Raw genomic sequence first — 26,335 nt, 5'->3', positions numbered from 1 at the left:
CTTAGTTTAATTCACTCTCAGAGTGAAGGCCACTTTAATTCTGAAAGATGGTGTTCACACAGGGATTTAATACAGTTTAACTAAGGGTATGTCTACACTATGGGATTATTCTGATTTTACAGAAACCAGTTTTGTAAAACAGGTTGTATAAAGTCAAGTGCACGCGGCCACACTAAGCACATTAATTCGGCGGTGTGCATCCATGTACCGAGGCTAGCATCGATTTCCGAAGCGTTGCACTGTGGGTAGTTATCCTAAAGCTATCCCATAGTTCCCGCAGTCTCCCCCACCCATTGGAATTCTGGGTTGAGATCCCAGTGCAAAAACAGTGTCGCGGGTGATTCTGGGTAAATGTCGTCACTCAATCCTTCCTCTGTGAAAGCAATGGCAGACAATCATTTCGCACCCTTTTTCCCTGGATTGCCCTGGCAGACGCCATAGCACGGCAACTATGGAGCGCGTTTAGCTTTTTGTCACTGTCACCGTATGTGTACTGGATGCTGCTGACAGAAACACAGCAGCATTCATTTGCCTTTGCAAGATAGCAGACGGTTACCAGTTGTTCTGTACCATCTGCTGTGCCATTGTAAATTGGCGATGAGATGATGGTTATCAGTCATTTTGCACTGTTTGCAATTGGAAATTGGCAATGATGGTTATCAAGCATTTTGTACTATCTGCTGCTGTCATGGGTGCTCCTGGCTGGCCTTGCTGAGGTCGGCCGGGAGCACATGGACAAAAATGGGAAAGACTCCCTGGGTCATTCCCTTCTTTATGTTTTGTCTAAAAATAGAGTCAGTCCTGCCTAGAATATGGGGCAAGTCTACTAGAGAGCCAGAGAGCACAGCTGCTCCGGGTCACAGCCCCAGAGATCCTGCAGAAATGATGAGCTGCATGCCATTCTAGGGGGTGCCCTGCAACAACCCCATCCATTGCTTCCCTCCTCCCACACCCATCCTGGGCTACTGTGGCAGTGTCCCCCCATTTGTGTGATGAAGTAATAAAGAATGCAGGAGTAAGAAAAACTGACTTTTTAGTGAGATAAAATGAGGGGGAGGCAGCCTCCAGCTGCTATGATAGCCAAGCAGGACATTAAGCAGTGTGGGGAAGAGGAGCCCAGCATCCTGCTGCTATGATAGTCCAGGCAGGACATTAAAGGGTAGCGGGGATAGGAGCGCAGCCTCCCACTGCTATGATAGTACAGGGAGTACAGAATCTTTTCTTTAGACACGAAAGGGAGGCGGGGGGGCTGATGGAGCTCAGGCTCCAGCTGCTATGATGAGGACGGTTACCAAGCATTTTGTACCATCTGCCAGGAATGACAGGGAGTCATTCCCATTTTTATCCAGGCGCCCCCGGCCGACCTCACCAAGGCCAGCCAGGAGCACTCATGGGATGATAAAGGTTTTCCACCATTTTGTACCATCTGCCATCAGGAAAGGAAGGGGAGGGGATGCTGCTGTTCAGCACCACAGCACCGCGTCTACCAGCAGCATGCAGTAGATATACGGTGACATTGAAAAATGGCAAGAAACGATTTTTTTCCCTTTTCTTTCACGGGGGGGAGGAGGGGTAAATTCACGACATATTCCCTGAACCACCCCCAACAATGTTTTTGACCCTTCAGGCATTGGGAGCTCAGCCAAGAATGCAAATGCTTTTCGGAGACTGTGGGGGACTGTGGGATAGCTGGAGTCCTCAGTCCCCCCTCCCTCCCTCCATGAGCGTCCATTTGATTCTTTGGCTCTCCGTTACGCTTGTCACGCAGCACTATGCTGAGTCCCTGCTGTGGCCTCTGTCTATCGTAGCCTGGAGATTTTTTCAAATGCTTTGTCATTTCGTCTTCTGTAACGGAGCTCTGACAGAACAGATTTGTCTCCCCATGCAGCGATCAGATCCAGTATCTCCCGTACGGTCCATGCTGGAGCTCTTCTTGGATTTGGGACTGCATCACCACCCGTGCTGATCAGAGCTCCACGCTGGGCAAACAGGAAATGAAATTCAAAAGTTCGCAGGGCTTTTCCTGTCAACCTGGCCAGTGCATCTGAGTTCAGATTGCTGTCCAGAACAGTCACAATGGTGCACTGTGGGATACCGCCCAGAGGCCAATACCGTCAAATTGCGGCCTCACTAACCCTAATCCGACATGGCAATACCGATTTCAGCGCTACTCCTCTCGTCGGGGAGAAGTACAGAAATCGGTTTAAAGAGCCTTTTATAGCGATATAAAGGGCTTCATTGTGTGGACAGGTGCAGGGTTAATTCGGTTTAAAACTGCTAAATTTGGTTTAAATGCGTAGTGTAGACCAGGCCTAATTCACATCTAAATCACACCTTGAGTTAATTTGGATTAACTGCCCCACATGTCCCCATGTAGACACGCCCCAAGTGACTTCTCCAAGATCACACCGGGAGTCTGTGGTAGGGCCAGGAACAGAATCTAGCTCTCCTGAGTCCCCCGCTAGCGTCCTAACTCCTTTCCCATCCTCCCTTTCACACTCCCTTGTGCTGGGTGTTGTGATAACATGGAGGCAAACTCAATCCCTGCCCCAAAGAGTGGGCCACCTAAGCAGATGAGCAGCCCCTGTGGTGACCGATTGAGGAGGGGGAGCTGATCATGTGTAGACAGTCAGAAGCATGTCGGCACTTCTGCTCAATACACATGAGCTAGAGCATAGAGTCATGAAAACGGCCCTCACCTCCCGTTTGGCCCAAACATTCACATCTCAGCGTTTTCTCATGTCACTTCCCCTGCACCTGCTGTAGCTCTCAGGCCTTCATCCAGCTGGACAGAAGCGGCATCTCGCCTGGGGCTTCCCAGCCGCCACTGTCAGCCAGCGAGGTGGGAGTGTGGCAGCTCAGTCAGTGAGTCACAGCCAGCTGGTGGCCCTGTTGTCTGGTTCTGATGTCACAAATGACCCAGTGGTGAGACAGGGGCTCCTACGACGCACAGATTGCTGCAGTGAAGGGGGGAGGGGTTTCCTCTCTCTCTCAGGCATACGAGGGGGGGGGCATGTTGGATGAGTTGGCGGGAGAAAAAGTTCCTTGACTTCCACCCCTATGCCTGGTCGCTGGAACCTCCTTCCTACCATCCGTACGTTGCACAAGGCAGAACCAAAGTAAATGTGAACCAATTGTCCCCAGGAGTGCAGGGCAGTCTCTGTCACTGGCAAACTAAATCTAGATTAGCTGTTTTGTAAAAGCTCGACTGTAGATCAAAAGGAATCATTTGAGGGAGGTCTCTGGCCTGTGCCGTACAGGGGGTCAGACTAGATGGTCACAGTGGTCCCTTCTGGCCTTGCAATCTATGAATCTAGGTGATCCCAGCTGGACGTGTCCTGTTCAAATCCCACAGTGAAAAGCAACCCACAGTGGGCAGTTATGGATAACGGTCCATGAAGTCACAGATTCCAAAGCCAGAAGGACCCACTGTGCTCACCTAGTCTGACCTCCTGGAGAACAGAGGCCAGAACGTCCCTGAATTAGTATCTGTGTGAACTCGAGCAGATCCTTTAGAAAAGCAGCCAGTCTGGATTGAAAATTTGCCTGTGATGGAGAATCCCACCTGCGCCCCTGAGTCGATGGTTCCAGTGGCCGGTTACCCTCACAGCTAACATTTACCCCTTATTCCCAGTCTGAGTGGGTCTAGCTTCAACTTCCAGCCCTGGGGTCGATTAGACCTTCCTCTGCTAGGCTGAACCTGCCTCTGGTGTCAAATATGTGTTCCTGCTGTGGGCACTTGTAGCTGTGATTGTCATGCCTTACCCTTGATCCCCGTGATCAGGGAGGCTAAGATTTAGTCACGGGTATTTTGGTAAAAGTCATGGTCCCTGACCTGTTCATCACTTTTACCAAAAATACCCCGACTAAATCTCTACTTCTGGGCCCCCCCTGCTCCAGGGGGCCCTGCTGGGGGGAATGCCCTGCTCCAGTGCTGGGAGTTGATGCACCCCAGGGACCGCTCTCCAGTTGGCCTCTGGGTGCCGGGCCACTGCTCCAGCCACCCCAGAGCTGCTGCTGCTCGGGTGCTCCCTGGCACCAGCCACACTGGATGCAGCACTCCCCAGAGCCAGTTGCCTGGGGCCGCTCGAGCAGCAGCTGGGGTGGCTGGCTCCAGGGCAGCTCCCGGGACCACTGCTCGCGTGCTCCCTGGCACCAGCCACACTGGGCGCTGTTCTGGCACTCCCCAGAGCCAGCTGCCCGGGGCTGCTTGAGCAGCAGCTGGGGTGGCTGGCCCCAGGGCAGATCCTGGGACCACTGCTCGGGCAGTCCCTGAGACCAGCTGCACTGGCTGCTGCTTGGGCTGTCCCCAGAGCCAGCTGGCCCCCAGTCGCTTCAGCAGCAGCCGGTGCCGCTGGTTGTTGGACACTCGAGCCGCTGGCCCTGAAGTCAGCCGCATCAGCCTTTGCAGAAATCACAGAAAGTCGTGGGCTCCCTGACTTCCATGACCTTGGTGAAAGAATCGCAGCATTGCTGATCAGGGAGGAGGAGGTTGGGGGGCAGAATGTGGGTCGCCTGTCGAAGACTACCTGCAGCACGGGTGCTCCCACTGACGATTGCAAGGCACGGGGTACGCTGGAGACATACAGGTCCCACAGCGAGTGACCTCACTGCCAGGCGGCCTCTTTCCCATCAGAGTCTGACTCCCAAACAAGAACCTCTCTGAACTCTCCTCATGGCAAAGGCATTGAGGCCAGGGAGTGCGAAAGGATGCCACAGGCAGCGAACTTGCAGGCAGAATATGCCAGGGCACCAACGGGAGACCCTGCTAGCCCTTGGGAGGGCACTGCGAGGACCTGAGGTAGTCTGGATCCATGCTTCTGGTGCGCCATGGGCCCTTGTCCTGTGCTTGTTGGCCAGCTAGAACAGGCAGGTGCAGTCTGCCTGGAATAATGACACTGCCGAGAGGTGAGTGAAAACAGACCCAGCTGAAATCCTGGCCTCATTAACAGCTATGGGAGTTTTGCCATTGACTACTATGGGACCAAGGTTTCACCCCCTCATCTTTTATTGGTAGGATATAGATTCATAGATTCATAGATTCTAGGACTGGAAGGGACCTCGAGAGGTCATTGAGTCAGTCCCCTGCCCTCGTGGCAGGACCAAATACTGTCTAGATCATCCCGGATACACATTTATCTAACCTATTCTTAAATATCTCCAGAGATGGAGATTCCACAACCTCCCTAGGCAATTTATTCCAGTATTTAACCACCCTGACAGTTAGGAACTTTTATATTTACCCCTCTGAAAATCAATTCTCCATGCAAGTGATTAAATCCTTTGAACAGGCAAGGACAAAGTCAGAAAGTTTATCCACACTGTTGGTGCGTACATTTTCAGTTCTGATGAATCACAGCTAAAAATTACTCTAAATCCAATTTTTAAAACACATCTGTTGCACCAGATCTACTCAAAATCGACCTACCGATTTTTGCGTTGACAGATGTTATTTTAAATATCCATCGAAAACAACATCGTTTTTTTCATTGTAAAGGTTAATTATTGGTTTTCCTAGAACTAAACTGAAAACAGAAGAAAGTTCCCATACTAAGCCTCTCATGTACATGACTTTGCTCTGTTTTTGTATCTTTGTACCTGTGTATTTTCAACCCACAGTTCATTCAAAAACTACACGCTTTTCTACAAACCGAGCTTTGTTACCCCATCTCTCTTGGTCTGTCATGTGCTGGTTTAGATTAATTTCTTATTAAAATTACATGCCATTGTGTTGAACAAAAAATGTTACTGGCAAGGGAAGATAATTTTGTATCAGTTAAGAGCTACTGTTTATTTGTAGCATGCGAAGTCAGTGAGCATGTCCACCTGGCTGTACTTTAGACCATAATATACATTTCATGCCAACCTAACTTGTTTAGATTGTATACTAAATTGGCAGCCACTAGCTAAAAAACATATATTTAAAATTTCACCCAAGAATCAGTATTAAGACAGACTACAGTGGACTTCAGACATCTGGTACAGCACCAAAAAGAATTTTTTTGACATGTTATTTCTCTTTGAAAGGAACAAAAAAATTCAGGAGACAAACTGTTCCTCAAAAAAATAATTTCAAACAAGCTTGAATATAACTATGGGCTCCAGTATATGATGGAAGCCCAGAGTTTAATGCATTGATGTGGAAAAGACGAACAGGGGAAATGTTTAGATTCATAGAGTCTAAGGCTAGAAGGGACACACTGATATCTAATCTGACCTCCTGCATAACTCAGACCATGGTGCTTCCCTGAATTAATTCTGGTTTAAAACAGGTAGGGGCCTGGGCAGAGACAGATGCATGGTGGAGGTGAATGCCTAGCTGCGAAGATGGTGTCGCCAGGAGGGCTTTGGCTTCCTCGACCATGGGATGCTATTCAAGAAAAGACTGCTAGGCAGAGATGGCGTTCACCTTTCGAGGAGGGGAAAGGCCTTATTTGCGCACAAACTGGCTAACCTAGTAAGGAGGGCTTTAAACTAGGTTCGACGGGGACAGGTGAGCAAACCCCACAAGTAAGTGGGGAACAAGACCTGGGAGATGGGTCGGAAACAGGAGGGAGCACAGGCTATAATGGCAGAGAGAAAGGAGGGTCAGGGCAAAGCTGGGAGGCAAGATCAAACCAGTATCTTAGATGCCTTTATACAAATGCAAGAAGTATGGGTAATAAGCAGGAAGAACTGGAAGTGCTAATAAATAAATACAACTATGACATTATTGGCATTACTGAAACTTGGTGGGATAATACACACGACTGGAATGTTGGTGTGGATGGGTATAGTTTGCTCAGGAAGGATAGACAGGGGAAAAAGGGAGGAGGTGTTGCCTTATATATTAAAAATGTACATACTTGGACTGAGGTGGAGATGGACATAGGAGATGGAAGTGTTGAGAGTCTCTGGGTTAGGCTAAAAGGGGTAAAAAACACGGGTGATGTCATGCTGGGAGTCTACTACAGGCCATCTAATAAGGTGGAAGAGGTGGATGAGGCTTTTTTCAAACAACTAACAAAATCATCCAAAGCCCAAGATTTGGTGGTGATGGGGGACTTCAACTATCCAGATATATGTTGGGAAAATAACACCACAGGGCACAGACTATCCAATAACTTCCTGGACTGCATTGCAGACAACTTTTTATTTCAGAAACTTGAAAAAGCTACTAGGGAGGAAACTGTTCTAGACTTGATTTTAACAAATAGAGAATTTGAAAGTAGAAGGAAGCTTGGGTGAAAGCGATCATGAAATCATAGAGTTTGCAATTCTAAGGAAGGGTAGAAGGGAGTACAGCAAAATAGAGACAATGGATTTCAGGAAGGTGGATTTTGGTAAGCTCAGAGAGCTGATAGGTAAGGTCCCACGGGAATCAAGACTGAGGGAAAAAACAACTGAGGACAGTTGGCAGTTTTTCAAAGGGACACTATTAAGGGCCCAAAAGCAAGCTATTCCGATGGTTAGGAAAGATAGAAAATGTGGCAAAACACCACCTTGGCTTAACCACGAGATCTTGCATGACCTACAAAATAAAAAGGCGTCATATAAAAAATGGAAACTAGGTCAGATTACAAAGGATGAATATAGGCAAATAACACAGGAATGCAGAGGCAAGATTAGAAAGGCAAAGGCACAAAATGAGCTCAAACTAGCTATGGGAATAAAAGGAAACAAGAAGACTTTTTATCAATACATTAGAAGCAAGAGGAAGACCAAGGACAGGGTAGGCCCACTGCTCAGTGAGGAGGGGGAAACAGTAACGGGAGACTTGGAAATGGCAGAGATGCTTAATGACTTCTTTGTTTCGGTCTTCACTGAGAAGTCTGAAGGAATGTCTAATATAGTGAATGCTTACGGGAAGAGGGTAGGTTTAGAAGAGAAAATAACGAAAGAGCAAGTAAAAAATCACTTAGAAAAGTTAGATGCCTGCAAGTCACCAGGGCCTGATGAAATGCATCCTAGAATACTCAAGGAGTTAATAGAGGAGCTTTCTGAGCCTCTAGCTATTATCTTTGGGAAATCATGGGAGACGGGGGAGATTCCAGAAGACTGGAAGGGGGCAAATATAGTGCCCATCTATAAAAAGGGAAATAAAAACAACCCAGGAAACTACAGACCAGTTAGTTTAACTTCTGTGCCAGGGAAGATAATGGAGCAAGTAATTAAAAAAATCATCTGCAAACATTTGGAAGGTGGTAAGGTGATAGGGAATAGCCAGCATGGATTTGTAAGGAACAAATCGTGTCAAACTAATCTGATAGCATTCTTTGATAGGATAACGAGCCTTGTGGATAAGGGAGACGAGGTGGATGTGATATACCTAGACTTTAGTAAGGCATTTGATACGGTCTTGCATGATATTCTTATAGATAAACTAGGAAAGTACAATTTAGATGGGGCTACTATAAGGTGGGTGCATAACTGGCTGGATAACCGTACTCAGAGAGTAGTTATTAATGGCTCCCAATCCTGCTGGAAAGGTATAACAAGTGGGGTTCCGCAGGGGTCTGTTTTGGACCAGCTCTGTTCAATATCTTCATCAACCACTTAGATGTTGGCATAGAAAGTACGCTTATTAAGTTTGCAGACAATACCAAACTGGGAAGGATTGCAACTGCTTTGGAGGACAGGGTCAAAATTCAAAATGATCTGAACAAATTGGAGAAATGGTCTGAGGTAAACAGGATGAAGTTCAATAAAGATAAATGCAAAGTGCTCCACTTAGGAAGGAACAATCAGTTTCACACATACAGAATGGGAAGAAACTGTCTAGGAAGGAGTATGGCAGAAAGAGATCTAGGGGTCATAGTGGACCACAAGCTTAATATGAGTCAACAGTGTGATACTGTTGCAAAAAAAGCAAACGTGATTCTGCGATGCATTAACAGGTGTGTTGTAAACAAGACACGAGAAGTAATTCTTCCGCTTTACTCTGCACTGGTTAGGCCTCAACTGGAGTATTGTGTCCAGTTCTGGGCACCACATTTCAAGAAAGATGTGGAGAAATTGGAGAGGGTCCAGAGAAGAGCAACGAGAATGATTAAAGGTCTTGAGAACATGACCTATGAAGGAAGGCTGAAACAATTGGGTTTGTTTAGTTTGGAAAATAGAAGACTGAGAGGGGACATGATAGCAGTTTTCAGGTATCTAAAAGGGTGTCATCAGGAGGAGGGAGAAAACTTGTTCACCTTAGCCTCCAATGATAGAACAAGAAGCAATGGGCTTAAACTGCAGCAAGGGAGATTTAGTTTGGACATGAGGAAAAAGTTCCTAACTGTCAGGGTAGTTAAACACTGGAATAGATTGCCTAGGGAAGTTGTGGAATCTCCATCTCTGGAGATATATAAGAGTAGGTTAGATAAATGTCTATTAGGGATGGTCTAGACAGTATTTGGCCCTGCCATGAGGGCAGGGGACTGGACTCGATGACCTCTCGAGGTCCCTTCCAGTCCTAGAGTCTATGAGTCTAGAGCAGAGCTTTTACAAAAACATCCCATCTTGGTTTAAAAATTGCCAGTGATGGAGAATCCACCATGGCCCTTGGGAAATTGTTATGGTGGTTAATGACTCTCATGGTTAAAATTTACATCTTATTCCGATCTGAATTTGTCTAGTTTCAACTTCCAGACACTGGAGATAGTTTTCTGCTAGATTGAAGAGCCCATTATCAGATATTTATTCCCTCTGTAGGTACTTACAGACATTTTGGTCAACTCGTCAGCATGCTTTCCAATCCTTTGATCATTCTTGTGGCTTTTCTCTGAGCCCTGCAATTTATCAACCGCCTTGTTGAACTGTGGACACCAGAACTGGACACAGCATTCCAGCACCAGGTGCACCATTGCCAAGGGTGATGTCATGGAAGGGGGTCTACTACCGACCACCTAACCAGGAAGAAGAGGTGGATGAGGCTTTTTTTAAACAACTAACAAAATCATCCCAAGCTCAGGACTTGGTGGTGATGGGGGACTTTAACTATCCAAATGTCTGTTGGGAAAATAACACAGCAAGGCACAGATTATCCAACAAGTTTTTATTTCAGAAGGTGGAGAAAGCTACTAGTGGAGAGGCTGTTCTAGGTTTCATTTTGACAAATAGGGAGGAACCGGTTGAGAACTTGAATGTGGAAGACAGCTTGGGTGAAAGGGATCATGAAATGGCAGAGTTCATGATTCCTAAGGGATGGTAGGAGGGAGAACAGCAAAATAAAGACAACGGATTTCAAGGAGGCAGCCTTTAGCAAACTTGGGGAGTTGGTAAGTAAGATCCCATGGGAAGCAAGTCTAAGGGGAAAAACAATTGACAGTTTTTCAAAGAGACACTATTAAGGGCACAAGAGCAAACTATCCCAGTGCATAAGAAAGATAGGAGGTATGACAAGACACCACCCTGGCTTAACCAGGAGAACTTCATTCTTCAACAATCTAAAAATAAAAAAAGAGAGAATGTGGAAATGGCAGAAGTGCTTAATGACTTCTTTGTTTCAAGTATCAGAGGGGTAGCCGTGTTAGTCTGGATCTGTAAAAGCAGCAAAGAATCCTGTGGCACCTTATAGACTAACAGACATTTTGGAGCATGAGCTTTCATGGGTGAATACCCACTTCCTCAGATGCATGTAGTGGAAATTTCCAGGGGCAGGTATATATATGTTAGCAAGCAAGCTAGAGATAACGAGGTCAGTTCAATCAGGGAGGATGAGGCCCTGTTCTAGCAGTTGAGGTGTGAAAACCAAGAGAGGAGAAACTGGTTCTGTAGTTGGCAAGCCATTCACAGTCTTTGTTCAGTCCTGAGCTGATGGTGTCAAATTTGCTGATGAACTGAAGCTCAGCAGTTTCTCTTTGAAGTCTGGTCCTGAAGTTTTTTTGCTGCAGGATGGCCACCTTAAGGTCTGCTATAGTGTGGCCAGGGAGGTTGAAGTGTTCTCCTACAGGTTTTTGTATATTGCCAATCCTAATGTCTGATTTGTGTCCATTTATCCTTTTCCATAGACTGTCCAGTTTGGCCGATGTACATAGCAGAGGGGCATTGCTGGCATATGATGGCGTATATTACATTGGTGGATGTGCAGGTGAATGAACCAGTGATGGTGTGGCTGATCTGGTTAGGTCCTGTGATGGCGTCGCTGGTGTAGATATGTGAGAAGAGTTGGCATCGAGGTTTGTTGCATGGATTGGTTCCTGAGCTAGAGTTACTATGGTGCGGTGTGCAGTTACTGGTGAGAATATGTTTCAGGTTGGCAGGTTGTCTGTGGGCAAGGACTGGCCTGCCACCCAAGGCCTGTGAAAGTGTGGGGTCATTGTCCAGGATGGGTTGTAGATCCCTGATGATGCGTTGGAGGGGTTTTAGCTGGGGGCTGTATGTGATGGCCAGTGGAGTCCTGTTGGTTTCTTTCTTGGGTTTGTCTTGCAGAAGGAGGCTTCTGGGTACACGTCTGGCTCTGTTGATCTGTTTCCTTATTTCCTCGTGTGGGTATTGTAGTTTTGAGAATGCTTGGTGGAGATTTTGTAGGTGTTGGTCTCTGTCTGAGGGGTTAGAGCAGATGCGGTTTCCATCAAGAAAAAAGGTTGGTGGTGATTGGACGTCTAACATAGTGAATGTCAGTGAAAATCAGGTAGGATCAGAGGCTAAAACAGGGAAAGAACAAGTTAAAAATTACTTAGACAAAACAGATGTCTTCAAGTCACCAGGGCCTGATGAAATGCATCCTAGAATACTCAAGGACTTGACTGAGAAGATATCTGAGCCATTAGCGATTAGTTGTGAAAAGTCATGGAAGATGGGAGAGATTCCAGAAGACTGGACAATGGCAAATCTAGTACCCATCTATAAAAAGGGAAATAAGGATAACCTGGGGAATTACAGACCAGTCAGCTTAATTTATGTACCTGGGAAGATAATGGAGCAAATAATTAAGCCATCAATTTACAAACATCTAGAAGATAATAAGGTGATAAGTAACAGTCAGCATAGATTTGTCAAGAACAAATCGTGTCAAACCAACCTGATAGCTTCCTTTGACAGGGTAACAAGCCTTGTGGATGGGAGGGATGCGGTAGATGTGGTATATCTCAACTGATACTTTTTTTATAACTGTCTTGTAGGACCTGCTCATAAATACACTAGGGAAATGCAACCTAGATGGAGCTGCTATAAGGCGGATGCAAAACTGTTTGGAAAACTGTTCCCAGAGAGTAGTTATCAGAGGTTCACAGTCATGCTGGAAGGGCATAACGAGTGAGGTCCCGCAGGGATCACTTCTGGGTCTGGTTCTGTCCAATATCTTCATAAATTATTTAGACCAGGAGTAGGCAATCTATGGCACTATTGCCGAAGGCGGCACACGAGCTGATTTTCAGTGGCACTCACACTGCCTGGGTCCTGGCCACTGGTACCGGGGGCCCTGCATTTTAATTTAATTTTAAATGAAACTTCTTAAACATTTTAAAAATCTTATTTCCTTTACATGCAACAATAGTTTAGTTATATATTATAGAGTTATAGAGAGAGACCTTCTAAAACAATTAACATGTATTACTGGCACGCAAAACCTTAAATTAGAGTGAATAAATGAAGATTGCGAGGCGCTCCGATACTGGGGCCAGATGAATACCCGAGGTAGACAGATACACGGTGTACAGAGCCAGACTCCGGGATATTTGTTTGGAAACCTGTGGGAAGGGTGAAGTCCCCGTTCCTCACCTCATCCAGGCCACTTCCTAAAGTAAAATTTGAGCCTTGACCATGTCTCTGCTGGCTACAGATCCCAGAGGTTGTCTCTGCCTTATATGGTCATGTTGAAATGACCCGGGATGCTGGAGCCATTGTCGTGTCACAGCTGCCCCTTTAAATACAGACCAGCTGAAGTGCCTCTTCTGAGCTCAGGGTCAGCACCAGAAAAGAACTGGCCTGGCAGAGCCTACAAGGAATTCTCCTTTCCCTGAAGTTTTAATACCACCCCAGGCCCAAGCCAATGGCGAGATGCCCCTGCGTGCCTGCTACCAGGAGGAACCAAAGAAGGGGGCATGGGAGGAGGAGAAGGCGAGCCAAGCTTGGGAGGAGGAGGCGGCAGAGGAGAGGTAAGAGGGACTGGAGCATATTGAAGCGATTGGTTATAGCTGTGTGTGCTGGGAGAGGGTGGGGCTGAAGATAGTCTAGATCACAGCAGGGTACTTGCCAAACCCTTGGCTGAGAAAATAGTTCCCAGTGACCTGGTTTGTTTGTCCCCTTCCTGGTTTCAGTTAGAATTATAAACTTGGGAACGGGAAAGAGGCCCCAGTCCTCCTTCACTCTGTCTTCTCTTCCTAGCATTCACCACCCACACGGTGTGCTACTACCGGAAAAAGAGATAACCCACGACTCCCCCTCTTCTCCGGCCCTGGAACTTGGCAGCGGTGCCTGCGGCGTCCCCACCAAGGCAATGGACTGACTTTCCAGGATCCAGGAGCCCTCCTAGCAAAGGAGCAAGGCCGGAGCCCTCATTAAACCTGCAGCTGCATTCCCTGCTCTCGGTGCTGTTGTTTGTCGCCGTCCTTGGGCCCACACAGAACCTGATCAAATGTCCAAGTGACACAGTCTGGTGGTTAAAAATATACTTGAGAACAAACCGGGAAGCTTGGGACAAATTTGTCCTTCGTGTTGCTCTGAGTTGGTGCAAAGATCCCCCACATGGGAGCTGTGAGGCTAAAATCACTAGGGAGCTCCAGATATCATCCCATGGAAGGCACAACTTAGGGCTGCCAAGCAACAAAAAAAATTATCGTGACTAATCTCACTGTTAAACAGGAATAGAATACCATTTATTGAAATATTGTTCGAGGTTTTCTATATTTTCAAATAGATTGATTTAAATTACAACACAGAATACAAGTACAGAGCTCACTTTATATTTATTTTTGATTACAAGTATTTGCCCTGTAAAAATATATATATTTTTCAATTCACCTAATGCAAGTGCTGTAGTGCAATCTCTTTATCATGAAAGTTTAACTTACAAATGTAGAATTATGTACCAAAAAACTGCATTCAGAAATAAAACAAAGTAAAATTTTAGAGCCTGCAAGTCCACTCAGTCCTACTTCTTGCTCAGCCAATAGCTCAGACAGACAAGTTTGTTTACATTTGCAAGAGATAATGCTGCCCACTTCTTGCTTACAATGTCACCTGAAAATGAGAACAGACATTCACATGGCACTGTTGTAGCTGGCATTGCAAGATATTTACATGCCAAATGTGCATGTCCCTTCATGCTTCAACCATCATTCCAGGAGACGTGCAACCATGCTGATGCTCCTACCTCATCCCTCTCAGATTCTTAAACCTCAGGTTAAGTGCTGTAGGAATCTTTAGAAAGCTCACATTGGTAGCTTCTTTGCATTTTGTCAAATCTGCAGTGTGATGTTATTGACCTGAACTGGGACCGTATAGATCATTGTTGCAACCAAAGTCCTGTAGTGGCACCAAATCTTTTATAAAGGGGGTCAAATTAGGTGTCTAAGACAAGGTTATGGTTTGCTGGTTATGATTATGCTGTCTATATGCATGTATCATTTTTGTAGTAGGAGTTATGAATATTGGTTCTATACTGTCTGTATTTCAAACTTATGCTGTGCTTCTGGGTGACATCCCAGACAAGCTGGTATTAGCTCTGACTAGCCTGCTTGATGGCCCATTAAGGACCATCAGCCACACAACTGACCCACTGAGAAAAGGCAGATATGCCTTGTAACTCAGCAAAGTATGCAGAGACTTACCTATGTGACTCCAGACTCCATTTTGCTGTAATTTTCCACAGTAAGAACAAAGAGGTGTTCTTACACCTGGAAAAGACTATAAAAGGCTGATGCCTCATCTCCACCTGGTCTTCAATCCTGCATCTTACCTCTGGAGGGACTTTGCTACAAACTGAAACTCTAAACTAAAGACTGTTGACCCATCCCAGCGGGGGATGTTCTCCAGAGACTTGATTTGAACCTGCAGTTTACTCCAACACTGCTACCAACCTGAACCAAGAACTTTTCCATTACTGTATGTAATTGATTCCATATAACCAATTCTAGCTCTCATCTCTATCTTTTTCCTTTTATGAATAAACCTTTAGATTCTAAAGGATTGGCACCAGCGTGATTTGTGGGTAAGATCTGATTGGTATATTGACCTGGGTCTGGGTCAGGGGCAGCTCCAGGCCCCAGCACGCCAAGCACATGCTTGGGGCGGCATGCCATGGGGGGCGCTCTGCCGGTTGCTGGGAGGGCAGCAGGCAGGCCTGCGGTGGAGCCGCGGAACCAGAGGACCATCATCAGGCATGCCTGAGGGAGGTCCACCAGAGCCGCGGGATCAGTGACCAGCAGAGCACCCCCCACAGCTTGCCACCGTGCTTGGGGCGGCGAAATGTCTAGAGCTGCTTCTGGTCTGGTTCTTGGTCTTGGTCCTCTGGGATCGGGAGAACCTCTTTTCTTTTACTAGGGTGTTGGTTTTCATAACCATTCATCCCCATAACGAATGGTACTGGTGGAGAAACTGGGAAACTGGAGTGTCTAAGGGAATTGCTTGTGTGACTTGTGGTTAGCCAGTGGGGTGAGACCAAAGTCCTCTTTGTCTGGCTGGTTTGGTTTGCCTTAGAGGTGGAAAAGCCCCAGCCTTGGGCTGTAACTGCCCTGTTTAAGCAATTGGTCCTGAATTGGCACTCTCAGTTGGGTCCCATCAGAACCAGCATCATTACATGCAGTGAAAGTGTTCTTGAAATGAACATGTGCTGGGTCAGCATCCCAGACTGCTATAACATGAAATATGTGGCACAATGAGGGTAGAACAGAGCAGGGGACACAATTCTCCCCCAAAGAGTTCAGTCACAAATGTAATGAATGCATTATTTAAAAAGTGTCATCAGCATGGTAATTAATTAATTAAGATATCCTATCTTCTAGAACTGGAAGGGACCTTGAAAGGTCATCAAGTCCAGCCCTCTGCCTTCACTAGCAGGACCAAGTACTGATTTTACCCCAGGTCCCTAAGTGGCCCCCTCAAGGATTGAACTCACAACCCTGGGTTTAGCAGGCCAGTGCTCAACCCACTGAGCTCTCTCTTCTCCTCTGGAAGGGTGGTGGAAGCATGAAGGGGCATACGAATGTTTAGCAGATCTGGCACATAAATACCTTGCAATGCTGGCTACAAAAATGCCATGCAAAGGCCTGTTCTCACTTTCAGGTGACATTGTAAAGCAGCAGCAGGCAGGGGTGAAAGTGACTGAGGACACTTACCGGTATGGGGCTGGGGTGGCTCCAGCCCCCGGAAGGGGCAAGGCCTTGGGTGGAAGGGGTGGGGCTAGGGGGGCAGCATCCCCCAGGCAGCCCTTCCAGGCTGCCTGGCCCGTGCCGCCCGGGACTCCCATGTTGATTTCAAGGGCCCGGGGCTCCGGATGCCACGGCTTTAAGGATGGTCTTTTGCCGCTGCAGCACTTGAATGTTGCTGCCCCTCCCCCTGAAAGCAGGACTCTGGGCTGGAGTGAGGAGCTGTTTGCTGGAGCCCTGCAGGGGGGATGATGCGACGGTGACAAATGGCTCTGTAGATCAATGACCATTCGCAGAATTGGGATTTTCTGTGTTATAAATAAAACAGGAGACCCCACCAAAGTCTGTTCTCCCTGCGTGGCCAGGTGGGGGCGCTATACCTGCTGCAAGGGGGCAGGGGTCAGGCCCCAAGGCTGCAGCACGGCAGGGAATACAGCCCAGGGGGCTTGGCTCCCCATCTTGTCCTTTAATCCAACCCCATTCTTCCCTTCTTAGAACCGTCCTCCCACCAGCCCTGCCGAGCAGTGGTGGGCATGGCCGGGTGCTCTGCCTGCTGTCTCTTCATGCTCTCCTGAAGGCGCTGCCAAGGCTGCTTGGTGTGGTAGGGAGGCGCTTGCCCATCTCAGCTGGAACCAGCAGGCTGCTTTATGCCGTTCCTTGTTACTCCAATCACGTCTGCTAGAAGAACCCAGCACTGGTGGTGGCAGGGCCTGAGACACTGTTTTTGTGGCTCTGTCCAGAGGGTGTTTCAGCTACGAACCGAAGCGCTGTGCATCTGGGGCTGCCCTGCCTCTGGAAGGAACAGCAGCCCCACGTACAGCCGGTGATGTCATTAACATCTGCTGTGCCCTGCATCTGGGGACTGTGGGAGCTAATTGCTAACGTCTCTCTCATCTCGATCTTCCATGATCTTCTGACTAGCCTTTAAAAAACTGTGCTTGTGCATGCATGTGCATATTGCCCTCTGCTGGCTGGATTCAGAATTGCTCTGTGTGTCATTGCCCCTACACTGCTATCAGCTAATGGTGATTCCCCTTTAGCTCAAGGGGTAGGGGATTGGGTTTTGTCCTGAGTGACACCCAGTTCCATACTCTAACCACTGGGTCTCCCTCCATCCCAGGGGGGCAAGTCCTGCCCCATGTCTCTCCAGCCTTGGAGCCGTGACAGGTTCAGCACCAGCACCCAGCCAGAACCTGCCTTGCCCAGAGCAGCCGCTCCTGGGGCCTTGCCTAGCTCCCACAGGGCCACGTGACCTCCACGGAGAAGCTCCAGGAGGCACTGCCCTAGATATCCACGTGCAAGCGCCAGGCAAGGCTCCGGGACTGCCCTGGCCCCGGAGCACTCCCTTTAGGCCAGGACACGCACCTGCTCCACGAAGACCAGCAGGGACTCCTTGTTGTTCTCCCACTCCCTGGGCAGCTCGGACTCGTGCAGGCCCTACCAGCTTGTAGGCCGTTTTGTAGCCGTCGGGGTTCATGGAGGGCAGCAGGTGGATGCAGGTCTTGCTCACCAGCCGGACGACGTGGGGGTTGCCCCAAGCATACTCGCCGCACAGGTACTGCATCAGGTTGAGCAGGAGCTCGCGGCTCAGCACCTCATTCCCGTGCATCCCGGCCACGCAGCGGAACTCTGGTTCCCCTGCCGGTGACACGCAGCCAGCTGCCCACGGAGTCTGCTGCCCGCCCACCTGGCGCCACCCTCCGGGCACCAGGCTGAGAGCACAGCCAACCCTGCCCGCTACCCGGGGCCGCTGGAGGCCTGGGGAATCCCCCCATATGTCAGACTCCAAGGGGAAGCGAGGAACAGTCTCATGCTGGACCAGCTGGGGAGCCAGGGCTGTCTGCGCCTGAGGCTCAGGGGGTGAGGGGCAGGAGTTCGTGCTGCCTGCGGCCCCAGAGGGGACAGGACATGCTGAGCGTGGGGACACAACAGCTAGGATAGACCCTCGCACACTCCAGGCAGGGAGGCACCCTGGCCTGGGGGTGTCTGTGGGGGCAGACTCAGAGGGGTGCCCTGGCTCAGGGTGGAGTTCAGCCAGGCCAGCCTGTGGGACATGGGGCAGCAGAGTAGCGGTGCAGATGGACGTCCACCCAATCAAAATGGGACTCTGTGCATGGCACGAGAGGCAGCAAACAGAGCTCCCCTTCTCCATCCGCCAGCGCCAGAGGTGCAGCCGGGAAATGGCATGGCTAGCCTCTCCTGCCGGGGCTGTCCGACACGTGCCTGCCTTCCCTGCCGGCAGTGGGCACTGCGAGGGGCGGGCACAGGGCAGGAGCTGCCTGCCCCAGCCGTGTGGAAGCAGGGAGCGAAGGGAACGTACCTTTCTCATCTCCTTGTAGCTGTGATGCCTGAAGTCCAGCTTGTCGGTCGGCACCGGCTCGTTCTCCCAGGAGTAGATGTTGTTGGGGTCTGCAGGGAGAGATGGGCGTGAAGTTCGGGGCTGGCATCAGGTCCAGGCACCAAGCGTTCCCGTGTTCGCTCGCGGGCCGTTGGCCCCCATTCTCCCCAGCTGGGGCCATGGGAGGCTGCCCTCAGCAGCTGGATGAAGGCAGCGGCCATCCTGGCTAAGGGCAGCCCGCTGCCTCTTTCCCGTCTGAGAAGGCCCTTCGCGGAGAGCGGCTTGCGTCCCCTTTAGAACAAGGCGAAGTGGCCACCATTTTGGAAAGAGGGCAGTTCTCCCCGAGCGTCGCTAACAAAGATTATTGTGCAGCCTTCCCCTTATGGTGAATAACGGCATAAAATGACCAGTCAGCCTAAAAAGTTCATACAAATCTATCCCTTGCTCCAGATCCACCTCTCAGCCGCTTGGTGTGTAAACAGCCAATACCTGAACTGATATCAACAGGGACAAAACGGGTCTGACGTCAACACGACCCATTTTCAGAATTAAATTTTGTTCACAACCTAATTCACGGATCCATGTGCAACACCTCAGCTCGTGCGTGCTAGGCTCAGAGTCTGGGCTGCCCAGCGTGGGAGGATACCCTTTTCACTTTGCTTACCTACCTCAGTGCATATTTTCCATCAGCTTTCAGCTCCTTCCTCGAGCCTCCTAACTGGAGAAAGCTGCAGGCTTTATAGCTTTTCCACTAACGCCACACAAATGCAGCCGCCCCCCCCCACCCCCGCCGATTTATTTACCGTGTTAATCTTAGGGAGATGAGTGGGCGATTTTCATCATTAGCTTGTAATTTCAATCACAAACAAGGAGCTGGGGGTTCTGCCCTGCCTCACGCTTCAGGCACAAGACGGAGGATGAAGATCCTGCAACCACAGTATAATTATCTATTTACGGCCGCACATCACCACAGTGTCCAGCCACCTGCATCCCTCCTTTGCAATACAAGCGGAGTTACTCAGGCCAGGGCACACTTCACTTCAGAATACTTGCTCTTACACTAGTGCAGCATTGATGCTAAGATCCCTAGGCTCCCCACCCCCTAGGAAAAAACCTGAAGGTAACCAGCTCACAAGCTGGTCAATTCCTTCTCCACACCCATCATACCTAGCTTGCTAGTGTAATGATCCCATCCCTTCCCACACAAATATCAGTAGAGTTTGAACCTAGGACCTTCAATAGCACAGCACAGCACAGCACAGCCCTCTACCATGTGAGCCCGGGGGCAACTCCACTAGCTGGCAGCAGCAGGAAGTTTTCTCTTGCAGCCGACCAGCCACTAGAGGTGAACATGCTGCAAATCTGGCCAGCATGTTACATCTGTAAGAGCTTTAGGACCCACAAACACCCCTTTGACAAGTTACGGTGCACCACATTGATAGGTATTATGTGCACGATATTAATAGACTATACATTCTTATACAAGTGCTGGGAAGTTACGTTAACGGAATGTATTAGGCTCTTCCTACAATTCTGTTCACCAGGTCACGTGTCCCACAACACTTCACAAAGCTGAAGTCGGCTTTGGCATTAGAAAATGGGACACTTGCCAAAGGCAAAAATACATTAACGTTCTGCCCTGGCACAAGCCGGGGAGATGCCTTCACGGACCAGTACCTGGAATGTTGGTACCCGAAACAAAACTAAGGAAGGTCCAGAACAACAAGTGAAGGATCTGGGACAGCCGGGTGGGTTGGGTTTTAGTGATGTAGAGAGAGATCTGTACCTTGTAAAATCATCTTATAAATACTGCTCGCTGAAATGCACGTCTTTGAAGCATACCTTCTGTGCAAGGCGAACACACTGAGAATTTCCTTCCCATGCCTCCTTTCCATATCGCTCTGATGTGTCTTTCGACAATACACTTGGCTCGGTTTGGTTATCTGGTCTTGAGTATTTTTAAGAATGAACTGTAAGTGCAGTCAAACTGGCCGCACCTTGTGGCATTAATACCCTGATGAGCCCAGATCAGGAGCGACTGGGATCAAACGTTAAAACTGACCATCTTTGGAATTTTGTTACCTTTCTAATAGTACATCTTTCACCCCCACCAACCCCGGTATCACCATGGTACCCGGGCATCTTAAAAGGCTGCAATGGAGACATTCAAAACCTCAGTAAGAAACCAAACGTCAGGATCCTCTGCAGCCCTCATCCTTACCCATCAGCTAGGAAAACAGGGGCACGTCTACACTGCAACAAGAGACCCACGGGGGAGGGTCTCAGAGCCTGGGCCCAGCCTGAGCCCGAGCATCTACACTGCTCTTTCTATCTCCACAGCCCGAGCCCCACGAAACTTGGTTTTTCATTGCAATGTAGATGTACCCTGGAAGTCCAGGTTCCCCTTTCTGTCTCACAGACTGAGCTTAGCCTGCTTCGAGCACTCTGACTGGGTGACGCCTTCCGACTAGCCCAGTGGCCCGGCTAGCTGGCTCATCTGTGATCCTGCCTAAGACCTGGGACTTGCCTCCAGCGTTAACATTTACAGGGGAAGGAGACGGTTGCATCTCAAACAGGGAGCAGAGGTTTAGCTGAGAGCCATAATCAGCAGCTAAATACAGCAATGAACAAAAACGAAATGACTCCTCCTCCATTCTAGATAACTGCACCATGGATCCAGTGCCAGCTTTTCCCAGACTGGAGAGAAGGTGGCCATTTCAACCAACGCAGTTGTTGTTTATGAATAATGACAAGATCTAAACTCTGGTCCCTTCAAATGTGTTTCACTGTGTCTGTGTGTTCTGAACTACGAGGGCCCAACCTTACCCCAAATCACTGGCATTACATCCCTGGGCAATCACATGTGTTTAGAAACATGCCAGCCAATCAGAGCAATATTCTACTTTTCTATATCCCCCTAGCACCTCAAGGCGTACTGTTCAAGGGCTCTGTTTTACATTTCCAGCATTTGGCCTGTAGGCATCTGATAATTGAGGAAGTATCATTTCTCGCCCTGCTTTTATACACACACGCACGCACGCACACACGCACGCACACCCCTCCCTCCCTCCTGGGGCTGCTGCATGGTGGCATAGCCAGGTTCTAACATCAGGGGGAGAGAACACACAAAAAAAGGTGCCACACAATGTATCAAATTACTAATTACATCTACTCCCTCCCACTTCCTGCCCCCTGACTGCCCCCCCAGAACCCCCAACACTGTTGGTGTCACTAGACATAACCCTAGGTAACTCAGGAGGGTGGTAGACCACAAGTGTCAATGAAGTCCTCCTGTTGTAGGCCTCAAAGAACCAATGTTCCTCCATGTTAAACACTTTGTGTAACCTAGTGTAACCTAATGTACTAATAGCTGCAAAAATGTAATGTCAGCAGTTAGTTTTCTGATTGTAATAGTCAGTTCCCTGCTGTAACACACTGGAGCTAAATTGAAGCAAGTTTCCAGGTCGCTTTTAGATACTGTATACATGTCTCAGCAGCGGAGAGGGGGGACGAAGGAGGAAGACAAAAGATTGAGTGAGAAAAGATACTGTAGCTGGATGGGAAAGAATGGGGGAGTGAGAGATCAGCTAGACACCAAGAAATAGTTCTCAGAAAGCAACTGGGATATAAAAGGAGGAAGCTGCTTGTGTAGGGGGGCTGGATCTGAGGCATGCTAAGTCTCCCAGCACCGCTTTGAGATCTCAAATAAACTTTGCTTGCTTCTCCACCCTGGTGTGTTTATTGGCGCTACGCACTCTGGGCAACGAACCACTGTTGCTTGCCTCCGGCACCCTCTGTGCCTGCAACAACACCCCCTGCTCCTTGTCCCGCCTGCCCCCTCCTGAGACCTCCCCCACCGTAACTGTCCCCCCAGGACCCTACCTGTCCCCTGACTGCCCCAAACCTTATCCACACCCCTGCCCCCTGACAGGACCCCTAATATACACCAAGATACACCCCATAATCCAAAGGGGGGGGCTGAGAGACCACGCACAGCTCCTGCCATTGAGGGTACATGGGTAGCTGCTTCTGCCCTAGCAACTGGCTTTAGTGTCTAGCCAGAAGCCTTTGCGAGCAGGCAGAGGCATACTGCTAGCAAAGGAAGCGCTTGATTTTAGAGTCTGATTCAAACAGACCTAGCAGAGAACACAACAATAGCGCTGCCTCTGCCATCCCAGCACAGAGCCCATAAAGAAGAGAGGCAGAGACGTGCTTAATACAGTGCATGGGGTGGAGAGGAAGCACAGACAAGGGACGGGGCATGGGGAAAAACCAAAGAGATGGAAAGAAGGGGAAAGTGAGGAAGAAGGAGAAGCCAGGAGGCTGTGTCTCTGGAGGGAAGGCCTGGGGGAAGGACATTCGTATGCAGCATTTTAATGAGACCCTTGCAAACACAAGTGAAAGAAGGAGGGAAGGGATTGTGTCTGGGCAGAGGACAAGTGGGGCTACTCACTCAGTCTCCCCTGTGGGATTGGGTAGCAGGGCCCAGGAAATGAAAAATCTCCTAACCACACAGAATTGTTAACTGCTCCCAAATCCTTTTGTGCCAGGGCTGCAAGCTTAGAAGAGCTTAAGCTGTGAGATGCATGAACTTCCTCAATAAATCTCATGTGCATTGCCTCAAGCAGGTTTGCATTGTATTACCAAGATGAAAAGCCCAGCAGAGAAAGCTTGCAACTTTCCCAGCTCTTTCAGCAGTGTTTGGGGCCTTTAAATCACTGACTGCATCGTCCAAATAAAATGCATTAATAATACAGCTCACACGCTGGGTGCTGTGCAGGCTGCCCGGGCCATCTGATAGTACTTCACACTGAAGGCTGTTTTTATATGCTCGTGTTTTGCTGCTGGAAAGAGGCCCAGACTTCCTCCCATCTCGAACCCCCAACCCATCTAACCCCCCCTTGCTCCCTGACTGCCCCAGCCCCTCTCCTCCCCCCAGAACGCACACCCCACCCCAATCATCCAACCCTCCTCCTGCTCCCTGACTGGCCCCCGGGACTCCCCTTGCCACCACTGGGTGCCTCTGAAGCCAAAGTTAAACAGGCTGCCAGCACACAGCCCCTCCCCAGCAGCCTGCTGAGGCGGGGGGGGGGGGGGGCAGAGGGTCTGACTGCTGGAGGCCCAATGGGAGCAGCTCAATCGGGCCCAGGCGGTAAATCAGCAGTGCCGCACTCAGCATGAGGGGATAAGGTAGCTTTCTACCTTATTACAAATTCCTACTAAGGTGCTGCTTTTGAAGAATGTGGTCGGTGGGGGAGCGGTCACTCCCCCTGCTCCCCCCCAGCTATGCTCCTAAATTTACCCTTCCTCCAGGCTCCATATTTTGGGCAGCTCCTCCCTCCTCCCACACACCTCCACTGCCAGCCTCTGCAGCAGCTCAGAGCTGTGGGAAGCATGAAATTGACATGATTCTTGTCAGTTTTACAGCCACACATTAAGTTCCCCCAAAGACTGCAGTGAAAATCACTAGGGTCTTCTCCACTTCTCTGCTGCTCCTTAGCAGAGCCCTGAGCAGCACCAGGTGCCCCAGAGTTGTCCATCAAAAGATTCAGACAGCTGGCCCCACATCAGGTCATGCTGGGAAGTTTCTCTTCCTATCAAGAAGGGCTAGAAACACATGGAACCATTTTCAGAGCCACTGAGCACCCACCAATTTCACTGGAGCTGAGCGCCCTGGAAAAGTTGGGCTATTGAAAACAAAACAAAAGACTAAAAGCTTGGATTCTGCAGAAGCTAGGGGTTCACGCCCCAGACTCACCAGTAAGGTCGCAGAATTTGAGTGCCGATAGCATCGTCTAAATGCCACATAACTCCTACCTAAGGAGGATTCTCACCTCTTCCGCACAGACTCTGCTTTGAGCCATGTCTACCACCAATCCCACTGGCTTCAAATCCAGCGTTCCCTGTATCTCAGGTATCTAAAAGATCCAGAATTCCTAATCTTTTCCATTTAACCCTCTCTCATCACACCCTCACCCCAGCACTTCTACAGCCAGGCTACCAAGAAACATACCATGAGACCTTAATACCTAGTAATATATTGGGGGAGAGGTCACCATGCGCCCCAGATGCATTCACACCTCTCTCATATCTCCTTCCCCCGCACATGAGTTACCGTCCCAGCAGCTGAACAGACATTTCCCTGCCAGGGCTCTGTTCATTGCGGAGAGAGAAGCTCCCAGGGCAGCCAGGCTCAGCACAGCTCCTGTTCCAGCCCAGCGGCTGCGCGCAGAACCCACAAGGGGCAGGGAACAGACAGAAAGGAGAGACCCACTAGCGACAAGGGAGATTAGCCAGCTACAGAGCAGGGCTGGCGGTCACACTGCTGCATTCTCACCGGAGGCTGCAGCGGGAACTTTGCTTTGCCTTCCACTCTCCAGCGGCCTCTACCAGCAGCCAGCCAGCGACCCCGCAGCAGGCAGGCAAACCGACCCTGCCTTGGAGAGAGACGGAGAGTTTCTCTTGGTGTAACAGGGGAAACTCCCCTCCCCACAGATGCCCAGGGAAGGGAAGGGTGGGAAGGAGAGGAAGAGAAGGAAGGGGAGGAGAGTCAGGGCATTACAGCGGCAATCACACAAAGGAGAAGAGGGGAGCTGAGGCAGGAAACTGAACTGGGGGCACCAGGGCAGAAGGGCGTCAGAGGGGAGCGGGGGACTAGGACGAGGCAGGAAGGGGACAGGTGCAAATGGGGCAGGAGCAGGAGGCCTGGGGCGGGGCAGGTGAGGATAGGAAGAGGGCGGGGGTAGTGGGGATGACATGAGGGGTGGCTGGAGTGGACTAAAGGAGACAGGAAAGGCCGGGGGGGGACCAGGGCAGATGAGGGGCAGCATAGAAGGGGGCCGGGGGAATGGGACAGGTGAGGTGCCAGGTACTAAGGGGGCTGGGGAAATGGAACAGATGAGGAGGCAGGAAGGGGCCAGGGAGAAATGGGACAGGTGTGGGGGCGGGGCGGGAAGGGGCCAGGGGAAAGGGGGGGTGGGGCACTGGGCCAGATGTGGGGGGAAGGGACGGGAGCGGGCGGGAAGGGGCCGGGCACAGCGCGAGGCTCTGGCCCCGACACTCCCCGCGCGCTCAGCCCCCCAGCGACCCTCCGAGCCCCGCGCCACCCGCTCTCCGGCTCAAGGGGCGGGGCCGACACGGCTCCCGCCCGTTCCCATTGGCCCGCCCCGGCCCCGCCTCCTCGCCCGCTCATTGGCCAGGGCTGTTCCGGGGCCCGGGAGGGCGCGAGGTGCCCCCCCAGGGGGAGGAGCGGGGAATCCCTGGGGGCGGTACCAAGAGGGAGGGATCTCCCTGGGGGCGGGGCGATGGGTTAGGCATGGACCAATGAGGAGCATGAGGGGCGGGACTCTGTGAGTCTGTGATTGGCACCCAGGGCTCCCCCCATGGGCTTCCCTGGGACCCCCGTGTGCTGCTGGGGGCCCCACTGCCTGCGGGCTGGGCCCCGCCCCACCCACTGCCCATCCCCCCTCCCTGCCCCCCCATCCCATCCCCACCCCCTTCCTCTCCCCGGCCCCCGCTGCTGAATTCACACTGAGCTCTCGGCCGCGGACACTGCCACCGCGCTCCGGGCGTGTCCGGCCCGGAAAAGACCGAGTTGTCTGTCCCTGCTGAGCTGTGTCCTCCCCTGTGCGGGCAGGTGCTTTACCTCCACCTGGGCACAGCTGTGCCCGTCTGCCTCTGCCTGGGCGCTCCGCCCCCGCCCGCCCCGCACAGCCCCGCTGTC

The 26,335-nt window shown here is 50.2% G+C and overlaps 1 protein-coding gene across 1 annotated transcript; it reads right to left on the bottom strand.

Annotated features, from left to right (window-relative positions):
* Nucleotides 1-16,467: 16,467 nt before the first annotated feature.
* LOC115652167 lies at nucleotides 16,468-24,808 on the bottom strand. The gene is made up of 3 exons (XM_030563846.1): nucleotides 24,728-24,808; nucleotides 18,595-18,683; nucleotides 16,468-17,912 (listed from the first exon to the last, which is right to left on the bottom strand). The coding sequence occupies exons 1-3, from the start codon at nucleotides 24,748-24,750 to the stop codon at nucleotides 17,311-17,313; spliced, it is 714 nt and encodes a 237-aa protein (XP_030419706.1). The 5' UTR covers nucleotides 24,751-24,808; the 3' UTR covers nucleotides 16,468-17,310.
* Nucleotides 24,809-26,335: the final 1,527 nt, after the last annotated feature.

This window comes from Gopherus evgoodei, chromosome 5 (assembly GCF_007399415.2).
Source record: "Gopherus evgoodei ecotype Sinaloan lineage chromosome 5, rGopEvg1_v1.p, whole genome shotgun sequence".
Taxonomy (NCBI): Eukaryota; Metazoa; Chordata; order Testudines; family Testudinidae; genus Gopherus; species Gopherus evgoodei.
The sequence above is the reverse complement of the archived record's forward strand: the minus strand, read 5'-3'. Positions and strand labels throughout refer to the sequence as shown.

Bases quoted from the DNA above. Each gene is read 5' to 3' on its own strand.
- LOC115652167 (XM_030563846.1), bottom strand. From the start codon at position 24,750: ATGTCTGTTCAGCTGCTGGGACG. The intron at 18,684-24,727 runs GTAACTCATGTG...CTCTCCCTGCAG, and splicing joins TCTGTTCAGCTGCTGGGACG to ACCCCAACAACATCTACTCC. The intron at 17,913-18,594 runs GTACGTTCCCTT...TGTCACCGGCAG, and splicing joins GCTACAAGGAGATGAGAAAG to GGGAACCAGAGTTCCGCTGC.